Raw genomic sequence first — 26,552 nt, 5'->3', positions numbered from 1 at the left:
GTCAGATTGTAAGTGGAAAACATGAGACATCTGACCTATAAAAGCTGGCAGAGGAAGAGAAGTCTGTTTTAGACTTTATTTCCAGGACTGGCAAATTTCTCCAAGACTGGCAAATTTACTGTAAACGGAGTCATTTAATATTTGAAGAAAAAGAATTATCAAATTTGTTACATGTTATTCATTTTGCAGGTAATGTAGACTAATAGACTTTATATAATTACTTTCTAGAATGTACATATCAGAGTGGGAAAATAGAGGAAGAGCTCTAGTGAAGCCCATGACAAAATGTAAAATCCCATTAATGAAATATTTAGAATTGACAAAACAAAAAGAAAAGTGTGAAAATTGCCTACAGTACTTAAAAACTCTGTAGATGGGTTGCATGCTTAATTGAGTATTTTACAAATGTAGTTATTGCTACAGAAGGCATAGAAGCTTTTATTAACATGTAGGAAGAGCTCGGTATGCTGTCCTATTTAGACGCTTCTTTTATGTTGACATGGTAAAATTATTTTCATGTGTGTCTATATTGTTGACTTTGCAAGGTGTTACCTTTTAGAGATTGTGAGCAGACCTCCTCGTAAGTGTTATGATTGTATGTATCACAAAAATATGACTTCATATATTGTATGTATAACCAGACTTATTCTGCTAATTTTTCTGCTCTCTCAATGCTTGAATGAAATTTGAGTCAGAAGTAGGACTGGTATGGAGTAAAGAGTATAAATGGGCTCTCATGTGAAGGAGCTGGATAGACCATAACTAATTAAGGAAGTATTTCCTACTCTTGTTTTTCCATTTTACCTACAACCTTATTGGGCCTCACTCTACATCTTTTACCTTTTTAATTAAAATTTTACCTTCAGTATTATTGGAATGTATTAAAGAGGAAAATTATAAATGGATTTATTTTATGAATATGCTGATTTATTTATTGCACACATCAAATTGTCTCCAGAAATAAACAGTTAATTTACTCTTCTGCCAAAGTGTAGTTTCAGTATTTGAAAACGACTTATTTATTCTATCAATGAACTTGTGGAACTAGACACTGAATATTTAGATATATGTATTATCTCAAAATGCATTCTTAAAATTGTGTCGTTTTAAAGCCATGTGAGAACCACAACTCTCATAAACCATGTGAAAGTTCATTCTTCACTTTTTTTAACTTTTTTGCTACCACTGCTTGCCTTTAATTAAGTGCTTATATTATCTAGAGATAGAAAATGAGTAAGTTTAATGTATCTACATGGTTTCTACAAAAAATTCTTCTGGAATCACAAACTGAAACACACATGTCAAATGCTGACTGAAATAACATGTCCCGTGTACTATACAGTGACTTTGATTTTTTAAATATGGTAACTGGCACAAGCACGCGGTCAAGCGTGCCATAACTGAGAAAAATGTCATTAGTAGGCATTAAGTGACATTTAGTAAAGCTAGTGCACGGAATTTTCTTTTACCTTTCTCTTCTATTTATTTCTTTAAATGGAATTCAACAGCAACTGTATGCCCTGTGTGATTAGTTTGAGTTAAGAAAAAATATCTTTCCTCACTAAGAAAGCAAAAACTGTAACAGTGGAAGTTATAGTATATATTAAAATATGAAATTAGTCCTGTATTATACCATTCTAGTTCTGTTCTCCTTCTGGGAGTCAGTTTTAGAGGCTTTAGAGGAAGATACGTACACTTCTATGGTACATAGTCAGACATTTTGAAGCTTGTGGGAGAAGTTTACTTCCAGACACCTGTGTTCTTAGAAGATACTGAAATATGAAATTGATTTTCCCTTATATTTTTTCCTCATGAATGATAAAATTGCAGATTGCATTTTTATTATTCACATACCCGCCTCATTATTTTTTGAAAGCTATGTAATCTGCTTCCATAATATTTTGTGTACCTGAGTTTCACAGGTAATATATTGTGTAAAAGAGTTACTTCCTTTAATGCAGAAGTTGCCTAGGTGTGGTTTCAGCACAGACATAAGGAAAACAAGCAATATATTTGATTTTCATATAAACCTATTTGGAACTAAGCACACGAGAGGACAAGCAATGTGCGGATTAAGGATTAGGTAATAGTATTTCTGGTGCTGGAACAATTATTTTTTTCTGAATATTGAGCACTAGTAGACTTGTACTCAATAGCATATTATACTAAAGTCTGAATTGCAGTGCTAGTAGAAGCTGACATGCAGGAAACCTTAGTTCTAGTAATGCAGACAAAAACCACTGTGTCGTAAGACCGTTCCACCTGAGGAAAAAGCAGTTCTGCTACACTAGCCTAATTTATGTCGTTTTCTTCAACATTCTTTCTGGAACTAGTTTATTGTTTTTCATAAAAACTAAGCTTCTCAGTTCTTAAGTGATTAAGTGAGGTGCACCGTGATGAGGGAAGAGCCAACGTGGGAGCCCGGAGAAGCTGAATGAGCAGTATGCTAGATTGACTTTGTTCATGTTTGGTTGAACTGGCTTTTGAAGTCAGCTCCCAAACTACCTCTTAAAACCTCTGTGAGCCTCTGTGCCTTACTTCTTGGTGGCTGTTCCCACCACTGCTTGGATTCAGGAATTCCTGCTAGCAAACAAAGGATAACAGGTGCAAGAAATCATGCCATTTCACTCTCCTTGCCCCCACTACTGGAACGTGTCCAGTGGATCGACTAGGGAGCCCTAGAAGTATTTGTAATCGATGTGAAATCAAAGCAAAATTCCATCAACTCAGACATAATAGCCACTACAAAAGGATCTGAGTAACTAAAAGCATTGAATGACAAACTAGAGGGGGCTGGATTTATGTAGGACTTAGAATAGTGAAAACCAGTTGTTTTTCTTTAGGAACAGAGCTAAAACAGATTGTCAGCTAGCACAGTTAAACCTCAAAGTATGATGAAGCTCATTTTATTTGTTTTCTTAGGAGAAAATAATGACCTACAAAAAGGCAGAGAAATTCAGTTATATAATACAGTAATTAGTAGTAGTCAGTAAGGTATTATTTACTAGGAATATTGTCTATTCAAACAACAATGAAGAAATCTGGCATAAAAGAGGTAAAAGACCAGATAAAACCTGAAATTTTTGCAGAACTGATGACAAGATTATTCAGCCAAATGTAGAAAAGAGTACACCAAATAGAGAATAATACAGAACACCAAAGAGAACTTTCCTATTCCACCTTTAATGATTCCTATTGATGATTAAAGTGGAACTTTTTGCTTCATCAGATGTATGTAATGCTGCAGTTCCTGTTAATAACTGCAGTTCAGGTTTTAGATATGAGCATAATTCTCTGTGTTAGATATAGAAGACTAATAATATTAGGCATACTAGCATGCTACTTTGTGATCTTCTAACCTGTTAGCAAAACCAAGGCAAGTTAAGGTGTGGAAAAGATGAGTTAAGCGTGAGCTCAGATTACATGCATAATGTAGAGGCAGATGAAATGCTCTTGGAGCATGTAGACAGTGAAAAGCTGCAGTTCTTCAGACTGAGACTCCCTGATTCAGCAATGAATCAGTACCGCCTTATGGGTTACCTGTGTGAGAGAATGTGCAAAAGGTAAGAACTGTGACACTGGAGGTGAAAGAGGTTGAGTTCGAATACTTCAGAAGCAGATCGCCTTAACTCTGTCTTGTTGCAATGTGCAAAAGCGTACAAGAACTGCCTTTTTCCTCTGAAACCTGCAGTAAGTAGTTGTGTCATTGGAACAGTTACACGTGGTACGTTTTGACCTGTGTTGTTGACTGAAACATTTGATTTAGTGGTGGTTTGGGAATGCCCTTTTCTCCTCAAATGTCAAAACAGAGGAGTGCACAGAGCAACGAAGATTGCTAGCAGAAACACTTCTCACTTTTCTTTTTTAAATCCTTGAGGAAAAGCAGTTGGACAAATGTCCAAACTAATAGGATGATAACTTAGATATTCTTACTGTATATGAGCTATAGTTGACTTAATAGTCATTTAGAATTGGCAATTGGTTTTGCAAATTTAAGATTAGAGTTTAGGAGTTCTTGGAAGATCATGATATGTCTCGTAATAATTTGAGAAGCTATAATAATTATGAATATATCTCTTTGATCCTATAATTGTTTCCTACAACTTCTGTTGTTAAGAATGTAATTAGAAATATTCATTGTATTGAATAAAAAGCGGAAGCTGGTTTAGTTATCCATATTGCTTCAAAACAGTGCAGAAATTAGAAATCTATTTTGTATACATTTCTTTTGACATACCAGTTTAAAATTTAAATTTTAAATAACTAGTATTAGAATGGAGCTATCCTGAAGAATAATTATCAAGGCAAAATTTAACACAGATAATACCACACACAAATGTTCCATGCAGTTAATTTTTACAAAATACCTGTAAAACCAAGGACCTAATCAGTAGATTTTTATAGGCTTCTAAATGGGAATAGCTGTGTGTAGTTTCATAGGGTCTCTTTGTCTTCCCCATTTCCACACCAATAAGCTCTTTACTTTAGGAAATGAACCACACACCAGTTAGGTTAATAAAAATTGTCAATATGGTGAAACTAGCTATTTCCTGTTCCGTGGCTTTTGTGCCGTGCTTGCTCTGGACTAGCTGGTAATTGTATTTTTGGACAAGAAACTTGAAGGCTAAACCAGCTATCCGGTTTGGAAGACCAGGTCCTATCACTCTCAACAGCCTGCGAGTGCTCAGGTTACCCAATCAATCATGCTCATTTATAATATGTAAGGAATTTTACTACTTAATGGCAGAGAGAATCTCTCTGGCCCAAAGTGCTGATAGCATTAATATTTTCAATCAATTATTTTGTTGGTTTTTTAATATAAAAAATTTGTAGAATATATTGTTGATGTTGCAGTTCTGGTTCCTAACTGTATTTTCATGATGGGTTAAAAGTGATGCAGTGACTTTGAATGTAGATGTGGACTGGTCTGTTTTCTAGTATTTTCTTCTTTAGTCAATGATATGTGAACTCTAAGAAAATATTTCTGTTGCTGTCATTTTTCTTTTTCATTTAATTCAAGTTTTCAACTTATTTTGATTTTTATGCTTTTCTAAATTATTTTTTAATCATGAGTATCCCTGTCTTAGAGATTTAGAATATTCTGAAATGTAATTCTATGATTAACACAAATACTACATTCACATATTGTGATCATGACTGAAATGTAAACATCTCAAAGCAGACTGATACTGTCTGTCTTTATCTGTCAGCAGCTACTTTCTGTTGCCAGTCATTTACTTCATTTTTGTGTAAGCTTTTATTGCTTATCATATATATGGAAAGCAGAGGTTAAATACACTGTAAAATGTTGATAAAGTACCTTATAATTTTACAATGGATCTCAAATAGAAAAAAAATTACTCCTGAAGGTAAGAAAAATAAAATCATCAGTCTATTTTGGCTCTGAATATTCATTAGTTATTTGAATTTCCTGGGGAAAGGGGGGATTTTCAATAGCAGAACATTACATTTTTCGATTTAAAAAATCCACAAGTGCTAAGTGCAACACAAAATCTTGAGTTTTACAGCAATTAGTTAAATATTCTTTTGCAAAAAGTAAACATTTTTCAGAAAAAAATATTTTATCAAACTGATGTACATCAAAATGTATATCAAAAGTTTTAAATCAAAAACTTTTAAATCAAAAAGTTTTAAATCAAAGTTGGATTCAATTAAGTAATTGAACCCTTCCATTAACAATCATATTTTAAAATTACGTGGATGCTGTTTTGACCAACTTCCAGCCAGAGTAACACTGCAGTTCATCTTAAATCCTTTTATCCTTTCATGATAGTAGATATTTTCCTTTCAGTACTGCTTTGTATAGACATGGATTTCTAAACTCTAGTCTATTTTGGTTCAGAGTGGATATCTTTTCATAGTAAACTCAATTAATTCTGTTTACGGTTCGTATCTGATTTTAAGCTGTTGAGTTCCAAGATGATATTGAACTGAGTAACAACTAATGTCTAAAATAGTATGACTATACTTGATTAATTATCTAAGATGTACTGAATCTGATGTTATGCTGATAATAAATGAGAAAAGCTATGGAAAACAAGAAAGAAAATTAACTAGGAAATATGTACTAAATACCTGGGTGCCAAATTGTGACATTCAAAAATAGTGAATATATGAAGTTAATTGAATAGCTTCAACAGCCAGGAAGCTCCAAGAAAAGAGAATAATAATCTCTGATAACAAGTATCATGCCAGACTGCAGTTTGTGCTATTTAATTCCCTTGCAGGCAGAATAGCCGCAAAAAGGACATTATTCACATTTGAAAGATAACAAGGGTAGAGCAGTGATTCTAAGTAGATGGAAATATGTTTGCCAGATCAATTTGCTAGGCTATTGACCTTGAAAAATCAGGGAAAGTGTGGTACACAAGTAGAAAATATAGACCTGTAGTCCCAGTGCAGTGCTTGCATGGAGCCTGCATAAACGTGTAGGATTTAAAATGACGAAGAACCTTTGTCTATCTTCTTGCAAGGGATGATTCTGAGGCCACTGAGTGCTGCAGGACTCAGAGGCAGGAAAGCTGGCTGGGCCCTCACCTCGCACACCTTCTGCCCTGCCCAACCCTCTTCTGCTGTAGCAGCTTGAGATGTGTCTCCTGGGGGGGGCATTGAAAAGCTGCTCCCCATGTTTCAGCTGTCAGTTCCTTAGATGGAGGATTCACCCAGAATCTACTGTCATCAATTGTAATTCTTCACTAAAAAGGTTCTGGCTGTAATAATGAGTGGTTTTAGGAGTGTTGATATTTTCTTCATTCCTGCCTCTGGGATTGCTTCTGTTTATTACATGGGTTGATTTTCTTTGATAGCAGCCCCAAATTTATTAACAATGGAAATTTTGCCAGTTTATCAACCTTTTTTCCAAACAACAGATTTGTGGTTATGAAGAATTTTTGCCATCCATCATAAAATAAAAATCTATGTATCTCTATACTATTTCCCCAAGGCATCACATTTCCTTTTTTTTTTTAAAGTATCTCAGCCACATAATCTATTGCAGTTAATTTTAGTGAATATAACTGACTTCAACCATCCATATGGCAAGTAGAATATGTGAACGACTTGCATGGATATGCAACACGCCACTATTATTCTGTAAAAGCTGTCTCTGCACAATAGGGCTAATCAAAATAGGGTCAGGACCTTGCAGTCTCGTCACAGGGAGGTCTTTCCTTTGTAAGGCCTTAATGCTTTCATCGACATTTCTAGTGAGAATGTTACTAAAACCTGAAATTATTTCTGTGGCGCTTCTAATCTATGGCATTTCCAACAGTCATTTGTTGAAAGTTTACAAGGATTAATATTCATTTAGTGTTAGGCAATAGAATATTTTTTTTAGTAACACATCAGCAGGAATATTCTCTTCCTCCTCCAGACAGAAATCATTGTTTTACCACAGATACCTTGGACAATCTGGAATCAGACAATGATAACAGGAAGTAACAAGAAAAAAAAAAAAAAAGCCATTTTGAAAATTTAATCCTTACTTCTGAACAGGGTAATGATGTACCCAAAAATTGTTCTTTTTTTGTCATACAAAAAGTAAAATAATTAAACTATTGCAGCAAAATTCTTATACCAGTAGTATTTCAAGACAGAAGAAAATGAAATTTTATGCAAAGTAATCAAATAAAGTCTGCATAAACAAAACTTCTTCTTTTCCCCCTAAAATAGCATCTAGTCCTAAATCTTTGCCTTGCATATATATTTATATTTATTTTTTTATCTGATAACCTTAAGTATCATGCTGAAAATAAGTTTGGAAATTCCAGAGTCAGTTTATGGTGAAGAAAACAATCTGTCAAAATGCAAACGCACACAATTTTGTCATGAAGTTCAACTTGTGTTATCACAGTAAAATTTATCTGATATACCTTTTTTTCTTCAAAATATTTGAGACCTTTATAAGATGTTATATTTCAGTATCTTAGATCCATTAAATTTCAGAGAACCAGGATGCATCTTCCTGGTTTTGTTCTCTCTTGAGTGACACGCCATCAGGTAAAAAACAATTCTGGTTATTTTTGCACTTCTGTGGTTTAACCTGAAGCAACTAGTTAGTTAATAGTATCTACACTTTACTTAGTTTGAATATGATTTTCAAAAAAAAAAATCAAAATACTGTAACATAGTTTTCTGTATTTAAGAGATGATCACTTAATTTACTTCTCTTGATTTACTTATGGTAAACAGGCTGACTTTAAGTTTCAAGAACTGTAAAGAAGTAACTTTGGTGGTTTTAGGAGGCAGTTAGAAATATTTCCTTTCCACTTTTAAGTTAGTTTCTAGTGACGTAAATATAGAAAATGCTATGCTAATGCTCTGCTAAGGAAACATCCGTAAAAGGTAAATAACTTAAAGGGTTCAAATAATTCATAGACATTAAAAATCTTCAAAAATATCCATAGAATTTTTTGACCCCAGAATAGTTCCAATTTAGATAACTGTCTTGTGAAATGATCTAAATTTCCCAAAGAGTTTCAACTGAATTATTTTGTGGGTTTTTTTTCCTTGTTTTCTCGAAATGTTACACATTTTAATCTCACTTTAAAGTGTCTCATATGAAGTTGAAGTTGTAAATAATGTTAACAGCTGTTGCATATTGTCTGTAAAAGTGAATTCAAATTAACCTTACAAACAAGCAAAGAGGTAAATTATTTTATGATCTACAGTGTGATATGACAGACATAATTAATAACTGTTTCCTCACTAGAGCCTCTCTGAAAACTAAAGCACAATGACCAAAGAGAAAATGAGTTTGTTTTTTCTATTCCTTAGGAGCAGTTTGCATATTCACTGTCTGCCTGCAGCTTTTTTCCCATAGTTGCAATATAGCAAGGATAAAGCTGCTGAGGAAATACATTTTCAGGCAAAAGTAAAGTTTGCTAAGCAGTTTAACTTTTCTGTGAAGGGATAAGGAGATGGAGTTATCTACATCTTGCAGATTTGTTTCCCCTTTAGCTAGACATGAATCAGCAGAAAATTTGTATCAGCTGGGAACGTATATTTCTTAGCATTCGGGGATTTTCCAAGATGTACCCTAATCAGTGAAAACAAGAAATTAAGAAAAAAAAATTATGGGATTGTCCCTCAAATCATGCTTGATTTTGGAGGCTACCCTCTGATATCTATGGATTTAAGGACTTATAAAATGGAATCATGCAAAGATATATTTATATCCTGTTCTTGAGCAATTGTGTTACTCATGGTCCTTAGGCACTTCTGCTTACAAGAATAAGCATCCACCAGATGGTCCATGTGTCAATCCAGCTGTTGTCTTCAGCATGAATTCCTTAGAAGGTGCTGTGTCCCAGGACAAACTTAGTGAATGGCATATTTTAAATGTTCCATAGAGAAAGCAGGATTAAGGGGGAGGTTCATATGTCTGTTCTCAAACCATTAAGTATGCTGAAATACTTAACAGGCTTTTTGGGTGAAAAAAATTGTAATGAAACAGAAATTCTGTGATAAGAAAAGATGGTTGCTTTTCCGTAATTTTTTTTTGTTTTTATTTTTATGAGAGACACAGGAACTAAAACCAGATTAAGAAATGTAGTTTAAAATCCAGGTTAAATGAGAACTCCTTAAAATGCATATTGTTTGTCTTCCTAGCTTGCATTTGCAAAGCAAAATCTCAAAGAAGCCCAAATTAGTTATAACAGTTAAAGGCAAAAGTGGATTTCATAAAACAGAAATTCTGCCTTGTTATCCTTTTAAGAAAATAACATGTTGCCTGGGTGGAAGGACTGTAGGAAGTGCAAGAGATTTTGGGAGTGGTGGTGACAGACATGTCATGTAAATCACTTGAGGAACAGAAACAAATACAGGAAGCACACTTTGACTGTGTTTATCCAACATAAATAGGATTCACTAGGGTTGGAAGACCAAAAAGGACCAGAAACAGAATTAAGAGTTATCACTGAAGCTGAACCCATTGAACATGTGAGTTAACTGCAGGCACACTCACCAGTTTGTCCTAATAAACATGCTGAAGCTCACCAGAACATAAAGCATTAGAGATACCATTAAATGCAATTGCACAGTAGATTGTGAAGCCCTGAACACCTGTGTTTTTATGATCACCCTGGCTTGAGCAGCTCAGATTATTTGCAGAGAACAATGTCCATGCATCTTCAGGAGACTTGACACAGTGTTCTCTAATGCTAACGGACTACTGGTCTGTATTTTTAAATAGATTTTGTTCCTTCTGTGCAAAAGTCTAGAATTTCATGTATGGCAGCTAAAAAGATGCTGGGAAGTTTAAGAAGATCTACATAAAGACTTTATTACCCACCATTACAAAGCCAGACTGTGGACCTATTGTCTCTAAAGTGAAACTTGCTGGATGACTTAGTAAGCCTCATTTTAAATAGCAGTTAAAAATCAGAACATCAGCAGTACGAAAGGAATTTTGGATAGCAAAGGTTTCAAATAAATCTTAAAAAGAACTTTTGTTTTATTTTCCGTTTTGCCTGATTTCCTGAATTATTTTCATGTCAGAAAAGAGGGTTAGATTGTTAGACATCCTTGTGCCTTCAATTCTCATTAAAGAGTCCTTATTTTGAAGCTTTTATTTACTTACTGTCATATTAAGTAGATTCATCTTCCTTCAAGATCTTTGCTTTTTTTTAAAAATTGTTGGGAATACCTTGGCTAAATGAGAGCATTCTAGGGTTCACCTATATCTTGTTAAGACATGTTGGGATAAACAGATCTTGTAACAAGGTGAAGATGAGCCACAGAACGCATGAGATTTTCTATTCATTACAATATAGTCAATTATAGCTGTTTCACCCTAGCCACATGCAATACCTCCATCTCTCTTCCAACTAATTTAATCTGCCACAATGAGCAAAAACCATGGAAAAGAGCATCTTGCTTTACTAATCAAACTATGAAAACTCTTCTTAAAAATCTCAGTTACTTTCCTTAGGAGATAATGAAAACTAATTATTTTTGTTTTAAAGTGGATATTTAGTTAGATATTACTTGAGGCACACTACCGAAGGACTCAGACTGGTTGTAGTATGCTCTTGTTATTATGAAATGTCTAGTTCCAATGTCCTGTTCTCGATGATTTGGAGCAGTCATCTCAGGGTAACTTTTGATGATGTATTAAGATTATGAGACACCTTCCTGGCCATTTTAAACCTTGTATTTTCACGCCAGTGTGTAATACATTTTAGATTGCCTTTTCAGATTTTTTTAAGGAACCATTCTTCTGTTGTTTTACTTGTCTTTTTACTTTAAACTACAGGTTTTGGCCATTGTACTCTTCATGGGAGAAATGGGATTTTAAGCAGTGTCTTTGTGATTTTGAACAGTCTTTGGAATAATGTGCCATCTTACATACCCCAGCAGAAAGTTTGCCATGCTCTCTCCTTTCAAAATCTGTAAAATTAGGACTTGACTTAATGATTAAATAAGAACACTTACTTCCCTAGGCTGGATGAAGCTATCTTTGTGAATTAATTCTGCATTAATAACAGCTTGAACTTAGAACGGATATCTATGCAGCTGAATTAGAGGTTGTCTTGATCTTCCAGAAGCCATATTGTCTGAAAAAGAACATCAGAGCAAGAGGTTATTTTGTGTTTTGAAACTGACTGTAGCTACAGAATTTTTTCGCAGGAAGACAAGCTTGTTGACCAGCTAATATCAAGCTCACTAAAAGACCCAAATACTTTTTATTAAGAGCTGTCTTACTGCTTTCTACTTTACCAAATACTTCCAGGTCCCATAAATTCTCCTTGATATAATTCCAGAATATTTTCTAGTCCTCTCCTGTAATTATTTCATATTGTGTGCTTAGGGAGTTCTTAAACAAATTGCAGCAAAGGGCAACATAGTGAAGCAGATCACTTTTTGTCTTTTGATTTGGCTCTCCTCCAGACTGTGTCCTTCTAGATCTCCAGATGTCCTTAAACAGTGATCCACTGTCTAAGTGGCTTCCACATTACTGCTGCCATTGCAGTTTCTTCTTGAGCTCCTGGATCAACTTCACTATAGAATGGAAGAGTAATTTGGGTTGAAGGGGACCTCAGGAGCTATCTAGTCCAACCTGTACTTTAAAGCAGGGTCAGCTGTGTGGCTGGTACAGGTTTCTCGGGGCTTCATCCAGTCAAGACTTGAAAACATTCAGGGATGAAAACTGCACAACTCCTCTGGGCAACTTAATCCACTGCTCACTCTGCCTGTGATAAAAAATGTGCCTTCTTACACCAGTCATGGCTACTGTGAATTGCTTGGCTCTGTTTTTTTGACGTCCTTCCCACACGACCTGTCAGACTGCTGTTAGGTACTTCCAAAGCCATCATTTCTCCAGCCCAGCTCTCCCAGCCTCTCCTCACAGGGCAAATGCTTTAACCTCAGCCATCTCTGTGATGCCTCCAATAAACTCATACTAGTTTATTTATGTCATTGTTGTACTTTGAGACTCAAAACTGGATACGATATTCTAGACATGATCTCATGACCGCTGAGTAAAGGGGAATAATCACTTCCCTTGATCTACAACTAATGCTTCCTTCCTTTGCTGCCAGGGCCCACTGCTGACTTGCTTGACCTTTTTTATTGTTCATTTTTCATTTACTAATTTAGCAGTAGGATGCTGTTTGCAACATGGCTTACTCTTGTAGTGAAGTCAGGTTTTAGTATCTCCTTTGTAAGACTTTGTATGTGAGCACTGGTTAGTGAAAGCAATAAATAGGTGGCACCAAACCACTAAGGGAACTATTTGAGAACTTTTGAAGTAGGGTTTTTTTTCGCATGTTCGGTAGAACTATGCATGTTCCACTTTACCAAAATGTTTCAGTTTGTGTCCTAACTTTACGGGAGATGGGATGGTTTAGAAGGTGGCTTTTGCAGATCAGGTTACAGTCAGTTCTTTTTATTCAAGGTAGTAGTAGACTGGAATGTTTCAAATATTGGGAAAAAAATGTGTTGGATAAGGAATGGGAGTAAGGAATTGGATGTACAGGAAACCACTGTACATCCAGCTAAATTTACTGCTTCAGGCACACTATTGGTCAGAAGTAGCAACACCACGAGTAGCTGTCTCTTGAATGCTAATGCAAGACAACACTGCCAAGAGAGGCACAGTAAGGCCAGGGTCAGGAAATCCAGAGGTGCCTAATACAAAGCAAGAACTGGCTGAAGGGAGAACAGGATTTGAAAAGTCCTAATGGAACTTTGGGTGCCAATGAGAATAAAAATATAGGGCTAGGAAAGCAAGATCCAAGAATTAGGAATAAAAACGAGGAAGACAGGATAGAATCCAGGACTACAAAGCAGAAGTCAGAATCAGCAGCCAAGAATGAGTCTGGGCTACGACTGATTGCTGCCCCATGCTGATAAGCCCAAGGCGACTGTGGAACTTATTTTATACCTCTTACTGGAGCAGTGCAATAATTTATCCTCCATGGTCAGTCCTTAAATCTCTCGATGGACTGATGGCTGCCATGTGCAGCTTGATAGCTAAAGCAGGGCTGGCAGAGGCTGACCTGGCTGGCTGTACCTCATTTGCCTGGATAGAGGATGACAGGTTTGACAAATGCAAGTACAGATTATTGAGTTGGCTAAGTATGAGTTACATGCAAGGGCAGATTCATCATAACTTTAATCTTGGGTTTGTGTGTATGCAAACTACAGATAAGCATATCTTCTGTCTCCATCTTTACTTGCATATGGTGTTTTGTTAAAAATGTCTTAGAATCTTTTGCTTTATATTAATGTAATGCTATTGTTGTAAATATTGTTGTAAATATTAGTAAAGATTTGGTTAGGCAGCCATTAACAATGATTAACAATGATTTTAGAAAGGGTCCAATAACATTCATTCACAAATGATGTGTGGTAACTAAAATTTGCAGTGCCTCTAGAGGCTGTGAACTGACACCAAAAGTAACAGTTGAAATTACAGAACATTTCATACAATTGCTGTGCTCTGGCTGCTTGAGAGCTTTTGTCAGTGAGGCAAACTATTGAAGCAGTCCAGAATGGTTTTCTTTTATCTTCTTGTAGCAGCACAATGGACAATGGTCTGAAACATCTTCCCAACATTTTGATTAGTAAAAACATTGACCAGATTTGCATGTTTCTGTGTAAGTGCTAGCAAATAAAAACTGATGAGTAAACTATAAGAAAGAGATCATAAAATAGAAAGACAGTTGGAAATCACTGACAATTTCGATTGCCTAGACAATTGCATGACTGCATAGTCCAAGATGGGAAACTGGTAACAATAGATTAAAGCAATACGAAATACTTTAAAACTCCCTCTGGAAGTTCCAAACCAGTTTCTCTTGAGAAATAAGTATCAGAGCAGTGGTAGTTCTCTGTAGTCTGTCAGTCATATAGTGGTAGTTCACAACAAGGTCAAAATATTTGCAGAGGTAGCTGTATTAGGAAGCAAAGCAAGTATGTGCTTTTCAGCTTTAATAATCTTGAATTCAGCACTACAGGGAAATAATATATTGCAGTTACTCGATATTGGCACAAACACCTGTCAGTTTGTTAGGGTCTCTCACTGAGTATTTTACTAATGCAGAGCAAAGGACTTTTAAAAACTTTAAAACTTGTTTAATAGAATCTGTAATGGTGAATTTTATCCCATTCTTCAACACAGAAAAATAGGAAAAAATCATCTTAATATTAAAAACACAAAAGTGACTTTTAATCAACTGCTCTGCTTGCAGCAGACTTCCCATTGTTGAAACAGCTTGAAGAGGCTGAGTACTCTTATTGCTTTATGGGTCATAACATCCAGAATACTGCCTCTATTATGTGAGGCTTGACTGGGTTGGAAATAAAAAAATAACCGTATTCCAATAAAAAAGGCACATTTTTCCAGCATGGGGAAAGTGAGGAGATAGTTTTCCTACTGCTCCGGCTTTTATTTAAAAAACAAAAAAATTATTAAAGAGAAACACTATTTAATTAACCTGCATAGCAAAAGGGTACAATTCCACACGGCCTGGAGCTCCTGATTGTCCAAACCAGGGGAGCTGGAGCTATCGAGGACCTTGAAGCTCTTTTACTCACCTCATACCCATGTTTTCTTCTGAGGGAAAATGGAGCATACAGGGTAGTTGCTGGATCTGATGGTCCAAACCTGTGGCCATGCTACAGCCAGGATCCAGCCATGGAGGCTGCAGTCACCTGGCAGGGTGCATTCAGTCAATGCACGCTCCCACAGCCGGGAACGCAGGGACAGCAGTGGAAAGGGACGGGAAACGGTAGCAGTGTTTCAAATATAATGGGTAGATGCCACCTGGCTAATAATGACCTTTTCAGTCTATTAGCTGATCTTATCATACAGTTGATGACATTTAGAAAGAAAGAAAATGTAATTTGGAGGAAGAAGACAAAGAAGTATATGAAATATATGAACATATAATGCCTTGGAGCAACATTAGCCACACAAAAACCGAAGAAAGAGTAGTTCTAAAAATCAATATTCACACGATGGAAGTACCATTTCACTTCTGAGACAGAGAGTAAAGGAGCACTTCAGAAGCTGTCCAGTACAGAATTTCAATTTAAGAAATAAATGCAAAACTGAAATGCCATCATGGCCTCTGTCAGACAAGCAGTATATTTCTTTTTGTCTCTGTACTGTAGTTACTGAAGCACAAACATGCAGTACATTTAATATTATTATCCATTTCCTAAACACAATTAAGTCATGTGTAAGGTCGAAAGTAGGTCTTAGCAGCATAATAAATAGCAATTTGTAGCTGAGTTAATGGATGAATATGAAGTATCTGAGCTTTGTCTGGCAAGAAAGACAAGCTGAGACACTAACTCAGACAATATGTAAATAAAACTTTTTTAAAAATTAATATTGGATATTAAGAAATTCAGATTTCATGAAAGAATCAGTAAATTTTCCCAATTTCAAACCTAAAACATCCTGAAATAGTAAGGGTCAAATAATATTTCTGTGGTATCTACTCCAATTGAAAGCGTTTGATTAGAAGCATCTTTACATACAAATGAGAAAAATCAGACAAGGTAACGGGCCGGGGATCTTTTTTTTGCATTATATTTTCAAAATTACTTACCTTTCAGTTGCTTTTCTTGCCATAAAAATTCACAATTGTCAAGATATATTAAAATGTTATCGCTATTACATTAGATTTAAAAAAATACAATAAGGTTGTTTTATTTCTGAAAATGCCTGGTTTGTTATATACATTGCTATGAAAAATTATTTTTAAGAATTTATATTCTCCAGGTGTTGAAATGAAACAGGCAAAATCAAAACCTTAGGTTGGGGAAACTTTCAGTGTGTTGCAGAATGAGTCTTTAGAATAACCTTGTGCAATGCTGATGCTGTTTGCTGCTTCGTGTTGCTTGCATGTATGTGGCTTAAAAGGGCTCATTTCTGTGGACTCCTTAGGAAACTCGGTGTCGCATCTGCGGGCTGAGGTCTGTTATTCTTTGAATCACCATGAGTAATTATCTATCACTAATTGGAATGTAATTAACAATTCCATCAATGATTTACCTCTGACACTACGATCTATCTTATTTCCCCAAAGGATGACCATGATAGGCTTGTAACGCTAGCAGTGCATCTGCCCTGCGGTCACTAGCCACTGTCCACACAACAGCTGTTTGGTTTTCTATGCATACAGAGTTTGGCTGTACGCTCGCTCTTTTCGGAGCCAGTAGCAGCATAGCCTTGGCAGCATAGCATTTGGCATGGCAGTTACATCTGCTTGGGAGCTTTGACAGACACTGAAGGCAGATCTGCGGTACCTTTTCTATAGTGTGTGTTGGTAACTCAGTACACCAGGCTGTACTTCCCAGTTTTGGTAGTTTTAGGCTAAGTCAACACAAACTACACTCATAGCTTTGTCTTCAATGCAGAATTATTCTAGGGAGGGCTAGGTGAGTGGAACTGAATAGATAGAACTCAATATATACACATTTCACTGGTGTAGTTGGTTTTTTTTCTTCTCCAAAGGGCTAAGTAGTTGTGCTTTTAAAAGGAGTTGCGGAAAAAGAACAATCCTTTTATTCTGATATAATGTTCTGTTATCTCTGAGGACAGATGTTTAATCATTGTTTTTATGTTCCCAAATAAATACATCAATAATAATACGCACCATCTTCTTTATCAAGGAAAAATACTAATGATATCAACAAAAACAGTCAGTAAATATCACAACATTTAAGTGTTGTTATCACAGAGATATTATATGAGTTTATGGCACTCACACACTTAAAGACTAGTGAGGGCAGGAGTTGTTTGTCAATGAACACAAATACTGCAGATTCATACAGATGGAGAAGCCAGCTGCAATGTGTGTAACCATTTTACATAAGTCGGTAGTTCAGGCTGTGCTCGGTCACTGCAACAGGTATACAGTGTAGCCTGCATGACTAATATTTTCTTGTCTTTATTTCATTTCCCTACCTTAAAATGGGCCAAGTAACTTACTATTTCTTAGTGTAAAATTCCCTTATGGTAAATAGACACTTAGATGCTATTCTGAGATGCTATTTAGACACTGCACAGTCTTTCAGAATATTTCCTGGTATAACATTCCTTGCAAGACAGCAGAAGAAAATGACCAGTGTACTTCAAGAAAGTACACCCTTGTCTTCTGCAGGAGTACACAGGGCTGCCACTTTACATTACGAATTATTTTCTCAAAGTGGCTGAGTCCAATGTTTCTACATCATGAGTTCAACAAACCACTGTTGTATTATACAGATTATTTTCTCCAATTGTTTTCTTTCCGTTGTCTCTGTGCTTCTGTTCACGTTTCCATATTGTCTTCTTTCCGTGCCAGCCAAGCAATATTCTGGTGATCACTGACAATTCATCTTGCAGTACTATTTTTCTGAAAAGATTATCTATAGTAACCCATCATATTTCTGTATAACCAGAAATGTCTATATATGAAGAGAAGAGAGAAAAATATCTTTCTTCTATTTCTTATATCTGCACATAGTGCAATGCAGTGGCACAGACTTGGCATTAATTTATAGCTAACTTGTGTAATAAGAACAAGTAGCCATAATACATCTTTCAGATCTAACTTGAATACCTCTGCACAACACTGCTTTATGTTGTATGGGCTTACTGCTGACCACCAGTCACTTGCCAGTTCTGTTTTTGGAATATACTATTAGCAAGCTCAAATACTGTTGTAATTTTGTTAGTTTCTGAGGCATTTATGTGTTGTCAGTACAAATTATCTCTGGTCCTGTCTGATCCTTTCAGACTTCCCAGTTCAGCAGTTCAGCAAGATGTAGGGTTTGTTTGCACAGCTGCCACATCACTTTGTCTTTGGGTTTGATAATCTCATCTATCTATTAATCTCATCTATCTATTTACTTAAAAAAAACCCCAAATTGTTAGTACTTGTCAAACAGTAGTTCTTGTAAATAGACTAGGCCCCAAAAGAGACATGTCTTTTATAGATAGCCTGAAGCACATTCTGTCTCCTGTTCAATCTTTCATGAACTCTGTAATCATGGGCAAGTCACCAAGTCTCACTGTTTCTTTTATGCACAGTTGTGGTAAGAGTATTCTATGATGGTTTAGATGCCTTTGCTAAGGTTTGTGAAACCTTTGGAAGAGCTGGAAATTTTGCACAAGTCACTCTGTTGATTAAGCTGAGGAGCTAATAACTTGAGTGGGATAGCAAAGCAGAGTAAAATTAATAGAAACCAAGACATAGCTTGTATTCGGTATCAGTAAAAACTTCATTATAAAAATTCAGACAGTCTAGCAACAAAGGCAGTTTAGATAGCATCAGGGACCAGCTCCATAGTTGATTTGTGATATATGTCACTGAAAACATCTGTATATTTCTCCCTTTCCTCTTACAGTATCGGTCAGGACGGGATCCTCAGCGAGGCTCAGACAATGTTTCCAATAAGTCTTCAGACAGCGATGTCAGTGATGTCTCTGCTGTGTCACGGACAAGCAGTGCTTCTCGTTTCAGCAGCACAAGCTACATGTCTGTTCAGTCAGAGCGTCCAAGAGGAAACAAGAAAATAAGGTGAGCACACAGAGCTGTAGTGCCAGACACAGCTGTGTATTTAAGTAATTGAACATTTGTCAGTATTTGTATTTGAAATTAATATTTTGCCTATGTTGAAATTTGCAAAATACTGGTTTAAATGTCTTCCTCGTCTAATGCTTTTTGAAGCCTTCATGGTATTTGGTTTAGTCAAATTTTCTTATCTTGGGTCATAATAATATACACTAAAATACAAGAGTATGGCAAGTATTAGGCACATATTTGCACTTTCTGAAAATAATTTTGTAAAATACTTAATATGGCTGAAAAGACTTGAAAATTTGTGCCAGCAACATCAGGAGCATTTTCATTTCCCTTTACACTAGAGCTGCTGAACTTTTATAGAAATCTTATTTAATACTTACCCTGGTCCAATGCGACTGCAGGCATACAACCATTGAACTACTTTTCAACTAGATGTATATCGTGTATCTGCAAACAAAACACAGCATCACTGTCATATGTGTCCTATGCACACTCAGAGGAGCTTTGGCTGTAGGATGAATGAAAGATAATTTTCCTTGGAAGGTGTAACCCACCTCCATCTCTCAGCAAAATTCAATGTCAGCCTACATTAATTGTCAGAAAATTGTCCTCTTGAAGCAAATGCTGTGTTTGAAAAGATTATTTAAACATCCAATTATATAAGTATCTCAAACTGTATGTTTCTGCCATATGGTTACATATACATTTCTAAATGTGATGTATTGCCATACAACTTTTTTTCAAAGAGGGACTTAAAGACTGTCCTAAGAAAGCATCCCAAGGTCCTCTAGTGTAAGCTGTAGTCTTAGCCAACATGGTTTAACTCATGATTGCTTCCATCCTTTGGTTTTTATTTAACTTATTTTTTATTTCCTTTCCTGTGAGTTCATGCATGCTCTTCCCATGACCTTAAGTTTAATTTATTATTTTCTTCTTTCTTTTTGCATGCCTTTTTCGATTCCTGTTGACTTCAAAAGGACAAGGGATATAGAGGGAATAAAAGAGGGAGGGATGGAAGGGGATGAACAAGATGGAATATTTCCTGAGGAGGAAGAAAAAGAGGAGGAGGAGGAAAAAGCAAAAGAGCAAGAAATTAATGAAAAAGGGGAAGGGCAAGAGGTGACAGAGAACTGTGATAAGGAGGAAATCAAAGGATCAGGGAATGATGAAAAAGCTCAAGAAGACCAGGCTGAGGAAGGGAAAGAGGATGACAGGTAAATTATACATCTGTTTCTATAGACTTATTCTTCTTCCTCCTTTACCAAGAATCTTGTCTTTCCATTTTCTTTCCTTTGCTTAGCTTATTGCCTGTGTTCTCTGCAGCTTGCTTTGCTTTCAGTCATGATGCTTTCATATTTAAACAAGTTTCACTTTCAGCTTCAGTGAACTTGTTCTGCATACAAAATGATGCAGTACGTTAACTTGACTCGTTATTATGCATGCAACTACAGCATATTAATTTTTAAATTGGTTTAGACTAGAGTTTGGGTTTGATTATAATAAACAATAGAAATTGTAAGATTCCTCTTTATATTCCCTGCTTGAATTATTATTTCAGGGAAAAATCTTTTGTTGAGAGACATTTCATCAATATCAAAACCATCTTTACTTTCATTTGTGTCATTACTAGCAAAAATAATTTGGATTTTATTTTTAATCCTCTTTATGTAGGCTGAGAGATGTGTGTATTGATTAACAATCAATAGGATAAGTAGAGTCTTCCTTTTTTTTTTTTTAGTTCTATGTAAATAACTGTTGTGGGTTGCTGTATTGTAGAGGGGTCATGTACCTCTGCTGCTGTATTGTATCCAGAAAAATTCAATCACAATTGTCTCTGATTTTATCAGATAACTTTCTAACTGTATACATTTTTCCACAATTCTTTTGAATCATGACTTTTACCATAAATGAGTGACATTTTGTATTGCAAACTCCATGTAATTTGCATTAAGAAAGATATAATATTCCTTTTTTCTTCATTAGTGAAAAATGAGTTTTTGATTCGCTGAATATTCTTGAACCTACACAAGTATGACAGAAAATGTCGGAAAAAATACTTTCTTTTAACTTCCTAATTCTGCACTACTAGAGATAACTTATGCCTGTAAAACTGTGCTCGTATATATTAGGATAAGCCAGAGCACTCTATGGCAATTCGCTTTCTTCCTTTGCTAAAAATTTACGTGTATACCTGTCTATACATACATACATACATGAATATGCACCAAGCAAAGGTGATACGAAAAGAGAATCCAGATGCGTAGTCTTCAGTGTGGGGTGGTATGGACTGATAAAGTCACGCTGCTGCTTTTATACATTATGTGCCATCATTCTTGCACTCATGTGAGTGCATGTTAGAATTTAGCAAAAGTGGTTGTTTAGAAACAGCTGTCTTTAAGAATGCCTTGGAATACTTATTGCAGGTACTGCTAAATGGTAGTGTGGGAAAAGATCTTTTAAAGACCTTTCTCTCTCCCAGCTTCCACTCAGTTCCCAGTTTAGTCGATCTGGAAGTCCTGCCTTTCAAAAACTCAGATTAGTCTTCAGCCAAAATGATATCCCCACAGAAAGTAAAGTCCTGTTTGAGAAACAACTTCTTGTTCTGTGTGCCAGCTTGTTCCTCTGCTTGTTAACTATCTCTGCCTTTGGGAAGAAGCAGCACAAGTCAGGAGTCTCAGCCCGATAGAGAAACAAGATATTAAGTGACTGCTGTGCAGTGACTTTTGTTTATGTTAGATTTTGGCTCCCAGCATGGAAACCAGCCTCTAGTATTGGAAACCAGCCTCTAGTATTATTTGCCCACGTAGACCAATTTGACTACTTTTAGTATGTAAGTTGTAAATAAAAAGGAAAGTATCCCTATACCCACCTTCCTTTCCCTTGGTACAGTAAGCGTTCATCTTCTTAGCATTTTTCTAGGGTAAGAAGCAAACTGAAAAGCAGAGATTGATTCCTATATAGGTACAGGTATACGTATGTATATACATTTATTTACATACGTAGTTGTATATCATTAATATACTGAAATACTGCGACTTGTATATTCAGTGGACAAACACAAAGGCAGGATTGGTCTTAAGCATTGTTGTGAATTCAGTGCCTTCTTCTTGCTTGTTTGGCAATTTATAAGATACTTATAAATTAAGTTAACAACTTCAGTTTTAAAAAAAGTGTTTCATGACATGCCAACAATATTAAATAATGACCAAAGCATTGCTTAATAATTAAACATATCAATAGGTATTTGAGAGACCCAACAGAACCAAAGCAGCCAGCTCACCCATCACAGTGTAGCAGTAAATTATCAGATTGTTCTCGAGACCTTGGGCGTCAAGAAAAGCAATAATGCAGATGGGTATTTTCAACCTATATTTTTACTTCAGATGTGCATCTTTAGTTGAACAACAGTCAGCTTTCCTCTGGGCAGTTTCAAATGCAGATGCTGCTCTCAATCACTCCACCATCAAAAATTAGCTCATTAAGGATACATTGTGCCTCTTGATGTCACTGTGCTTATATACTTTATGAGTAATGGTAGTAGTTGTAATAAGGGCCTCAGTCTGCTGAGATCATAGATGGGTTCAATATAACTTAAATGACCGTGAAGGCAGATATCTATCATGGATTCATCCCATGGCTATTTTAAAGAGTCCCTAAGCACATTAAACTGCATTAGCTTTTTGAGCACTGGAGCACAATAAATCAATAAATCATTTTTTGACAGAAATAGCTGCAGCATCAGATTTTGCCTTCATTAAATCTTGTAAAGCGAAACCTTGACATATGGTTGACCTATGGGGAAAACATAATTGTGTTCTTTCTTGGCAATATGTGTTAGTAAACAGAAATCATGGATCAATCTTACCTGCTGTAATTTTTAAGGATTCCTTCTGTACAGTTCCCTGATATCAGGGACAAAAAATATCCCTCTTAGGTCTGGTGTGTGGGCATTCATAATTTTTATTGCAAGAAATCTTTTTAAGACTGCTTTAAATCTTAACCTTCTTAATATTTAGACAACCGGGTGATCAGGCCCAGTCAATGTGCGTTTATGAAGGGCAGGTCCTGCCGAACTAACTTGATTGCCTTCTACAACAAGGTTACCTGCTTAGTGGACAACCTGTGCCAGTGCCTCTCCACCATCGTTGTGAAGAAATTCCTCCTTATGTCTAGTCTAAATCTGCCTCTCTCTAGTTTATATCCATTGCCTCTAGTCCTATCACTACATGCCTTTGTAAAAAGTCTCTTCCCAGCTTTATTGTAGGCCTCCTTCATGTACTGAAAGGTCACTATAAGATCTCCTTGGAGCCTTCTCTTCTCCACGCTGAACAACCCCAACTCTCTCAGCCTGTCCTCATATGGCAGGTGCTCCAGCCCTCTGATCATCCTTGTAGCCCTCCTCTGGACCCATTCCAGCAGCTCCGTATCCTTCTTATGTGGAGGATTCCAGAACTGGACACAATACTCCAAGTGAGTTCTCACAAGACAGGAATAGAATCCCCTCCCTTGACATGCTGGCCATGCTTCTTTAGGTGCAGCCCAGGATAAGATTGGCCTTCTGGGCTGCAAGCACACATTGCTGGCTCGTATTGAACTTCTCATCAATCCAGTTTACCTGGACTTTGGTAAAGCCTTTGACACAGTTTCTCACAGTATTCTGCTTGTGAATCTGGCTGCCATTGGCCTGGGTAGGCATACCTTCTGCTGTTTAAAACCTGGCTGGGTGGCTGAGCCCAAAGACTGGTGATAAATGGAACTAAATCCAGTTGGAGACTGGTCAAAAAGTGGTGTTCCCTGGGGCTCAATTTTGGGTCTAGTTCTATTCAATATCTTTATCGATAGTGTGGGTGAAGGGATTGAGTGTACCCTTAGTATGTTTGTGGATGACACATAGCTGGGTGGGATTGTTGATCTGCTTGAGGGTAGGGAGGCTCTACAGAGGGATCTGAACAGGTTGGATTGATGGGCTGAGACCAGTGATATGAAGTTCAACAAGGCCAAGTGCTGAGTCCTGCACTTGGGACACAACAACCCCATGCAGTGCTACAGACTGGGGAAGAGTGGCTGGAAAGCTGCCTAGAGGAGAAGGACCTGAGGGTGTTTGTTTGACAGCCGGCTGAACATGAGCCAGCAGTGTGCCCAGGTGGCCAAGAAGGCTGATGACACCTTGACTTGTATCAGAAACAGCGTGGCCAGCAAGACCAGGAAAATGATTGTGTCAATGTACTAAGCATTGGTGAGACCGCACCTCAAATCCTGTGTTCAGTTTTGGCCCCTCACTGCAAGAAATGCATTGTCCTGCTGGAGCATGTCTGGAGAAGTGGAATGAATCTGGTGAAGGGGCTGGAGAACAAGCCTTATGAGAGGCGGCTGAGCAAACTGTTTTTTTCGCCTGGAGAAGGGGAGGCTGAAGGGAGACCTTATCACTGTCCACAACTACCTGGAAGGAGGTTGTGGCAAGGTGAGTGTTGGTCTCTTTCCCCAAGTGACAGCTTTGTGAATGTTTCTAGAGAGGTCTTTTCAAGCATTAGAGGCAATGAGGAAAAAAACATGAGGTGCTTATTAAAAATGTATCAGGTGGATGATAGGGCAAGTCTGATGAGCAGCAGGGGCTGATCTTTCAGTCTTGAATGTGAGAAGATAAATGTCATGAGGAACAACTGCTAAAATACTAGAAAATAGAGATGAATTGTGTACAATAGGCATTAGAGAGTATAGCTTTTTACTGATGTATGGAGTAAGATGGCACGGGCAAACTGGAAGGCTACGAAACTTATCTTTTTTTTATAGTTACCTGGAAGAGGTTATTGGGGGTAAATTGTTAGGGCTGGAGAAAAGCACTGTGATAGTGGATATCTGAAATGAGATATTGTCTACAGGAAGAGTGGACAAAACAATTAGCTGTGTGAGTGGATAGAGAAGGTAGAGATGTGAAATAGGAAGTATGTGCAAGTCACAAAAAAGTGGACCTGATATGAAGCCTGAATTCAAAAGCTTGCCCAAATAGCAGGTCTGAATTACATGCATGATCTACATGGCTGGGAGAAGAAGCAGAAGAGAGCTGTTGGAGGGAAACACTGAGTCCAACAAGACTGAGTTGAGATTGTTGGTTTACAAGGAGGTGCTGAAGAAAAAGGTTTTAGTGTAGGCAGCAGTAGACAGGAGGATTTGTGAGGATTTGTAGTACAGAAAATCAGCTGAGATGTAATTTCGCAGAGCATTTGAAGACACAAGAAACAGAGTGCAGGATGTAGTTTTAAGTAATGGATTTCTTCACATGCAAACCTTTTTCTGTTCCTAATGGTTCTTCATGCTCTACGTGCCCCTTCCCTTGTTAGGTATAAAGTTTTATTTCAAATTCACTTTCTAGATATTTGTGTGTCAATCAGTTAAAAAAAAATCTTTAAAGAATTTAATTGGAGGGTTTTAAGACTGATTCCTGATGTGTATTTGTTCCTTAGTTTTTCAATATATTGTAATCTTAGTGTTTCCGTTTTTATGAGCTTTCTACTGTAATTGTAGCTATTATCAGTTAAATGCAGTGTTTCACAAAACTGGAGGAAAAAGCATGTCAATTCAGTCTGTGCAAGCTCCTTCGCAGGGGTGGTACCCAGTAACATTTCTTGAAAATCTATATACTTGTAAAAATGTCAGAAACCGTGCGGTTAACAAGCATTGGGAATCCATTTTCAAGGCACATGTGCTGTTTGGTTTCTTAAAGCTATTTCAGAAAGATTATAATTATTGCTCCAACTGGACTACTGGATGAAAGAACTTAATTGTGCCTAACCTTTCTAGCCAAACGGGCCATATGTTTGCAAACAAATGCTGTAACCTGAGACTCCTGAGAATCTTCCCCCAATGCATGATTGGTCCTTTAGCGAAACTGCAGTACATGCAGCCTATGCTCCCAATAGCTCGCTCTATCTGTCTGTCTGTCTGTCTATCTATCTATCTATCTATCTACAGATAGATGGGGTTCACTCAGTGTGAACCGCCACGGGAGGAGAGAGAACTTGGGTGCAGCTGCATCAATGTCCATATAATTTTTCAGGCAAAACGTCAGTTTCCTGCAGCTCTCAACTGAAGATGTTGGTGTAACAAAATTTTTAACATAACAACAAAGTGACCTTGCCATTCCTGGGATGAGAAAGGCTGGTTGCAGTACAACATTCACCAGCTCTTTTCAGCTGCAAAATATTTTGTTATTCAGTCAGCTGGGGCAGGCATAAAGGACTGAGTCCTTGAATAAAAGGCAGCACCTTTGTGTCCCTAGTCTAACATAACTCTTCTGCATACTTCTGACTAGATAAACAGAATGCTGCTTATGCATTTCTGGTCTGTGACTCTGAGATCGAAGGACCTAACATAAACTTTTTTTTCAGTATGATTTCATTACTATTATTCAGCCGTTAGCAGTTCATGGCAAATTCTTGCTCCATTTGAAGCACAGATTCAAACCCACTACTTTTTAACATTAGTATTCTACAGTGCAGCAACACTTAA

General features: G+C 36.8%; 1 protein-coding gene across 50 annotated transcripts in view; it reads left to right on the top strand.

The window, feature by feature from the left end:
* Positions 1-26,552, top strand: part of RIMS2 (regulating synaptic membrane exocytosis 2) — a 457,943-nt gene that overhangs the window by 360,950 nt on the left and 70,441 nt on the right. For 41 of the 50 annotated variants that reach the window (XM_054058006.1, XM_054057998.1, XM_054058023.1 and 38 more), the window contains 2 exons: positions 18,868-19,040; positions 20,024-20,260. In XM_054058006.1, the coding sequence (XP_053913981.1) occupies positions 18,868-19,040; positions 20,024-20,260 (410 nt within the window). The remainder of the gene's footprint in view (positions 1-18,867; positions 19,041-20,023; positions 20,261-26,552) is intronic. The other 9 variants (XM_054058036.1, XM_054058028.1, XM_054058027.1 and 6 more) reach the window with 1 other exon arrangement.

The sequence above is a fragment of the Cuculus canorus genome, chromosome 2, assembly GCF_017976375.1.
Source record: "Cuculus canorus isolate bCucCan1 chromosome 2, bCucCan1.pri, whole genome shotgun sequence".
In the NCBI taxonomy this organism is placed as follows: domain Eukaryota; kingdom Metazoa; phylum Chordata; class Aves; order Cuculiformes; family Cuculidae; genus Cuculus; species Cuculus canorus.
This window is presented reverse-complemented; position numbering and strand designations above follow the sequence as displayed.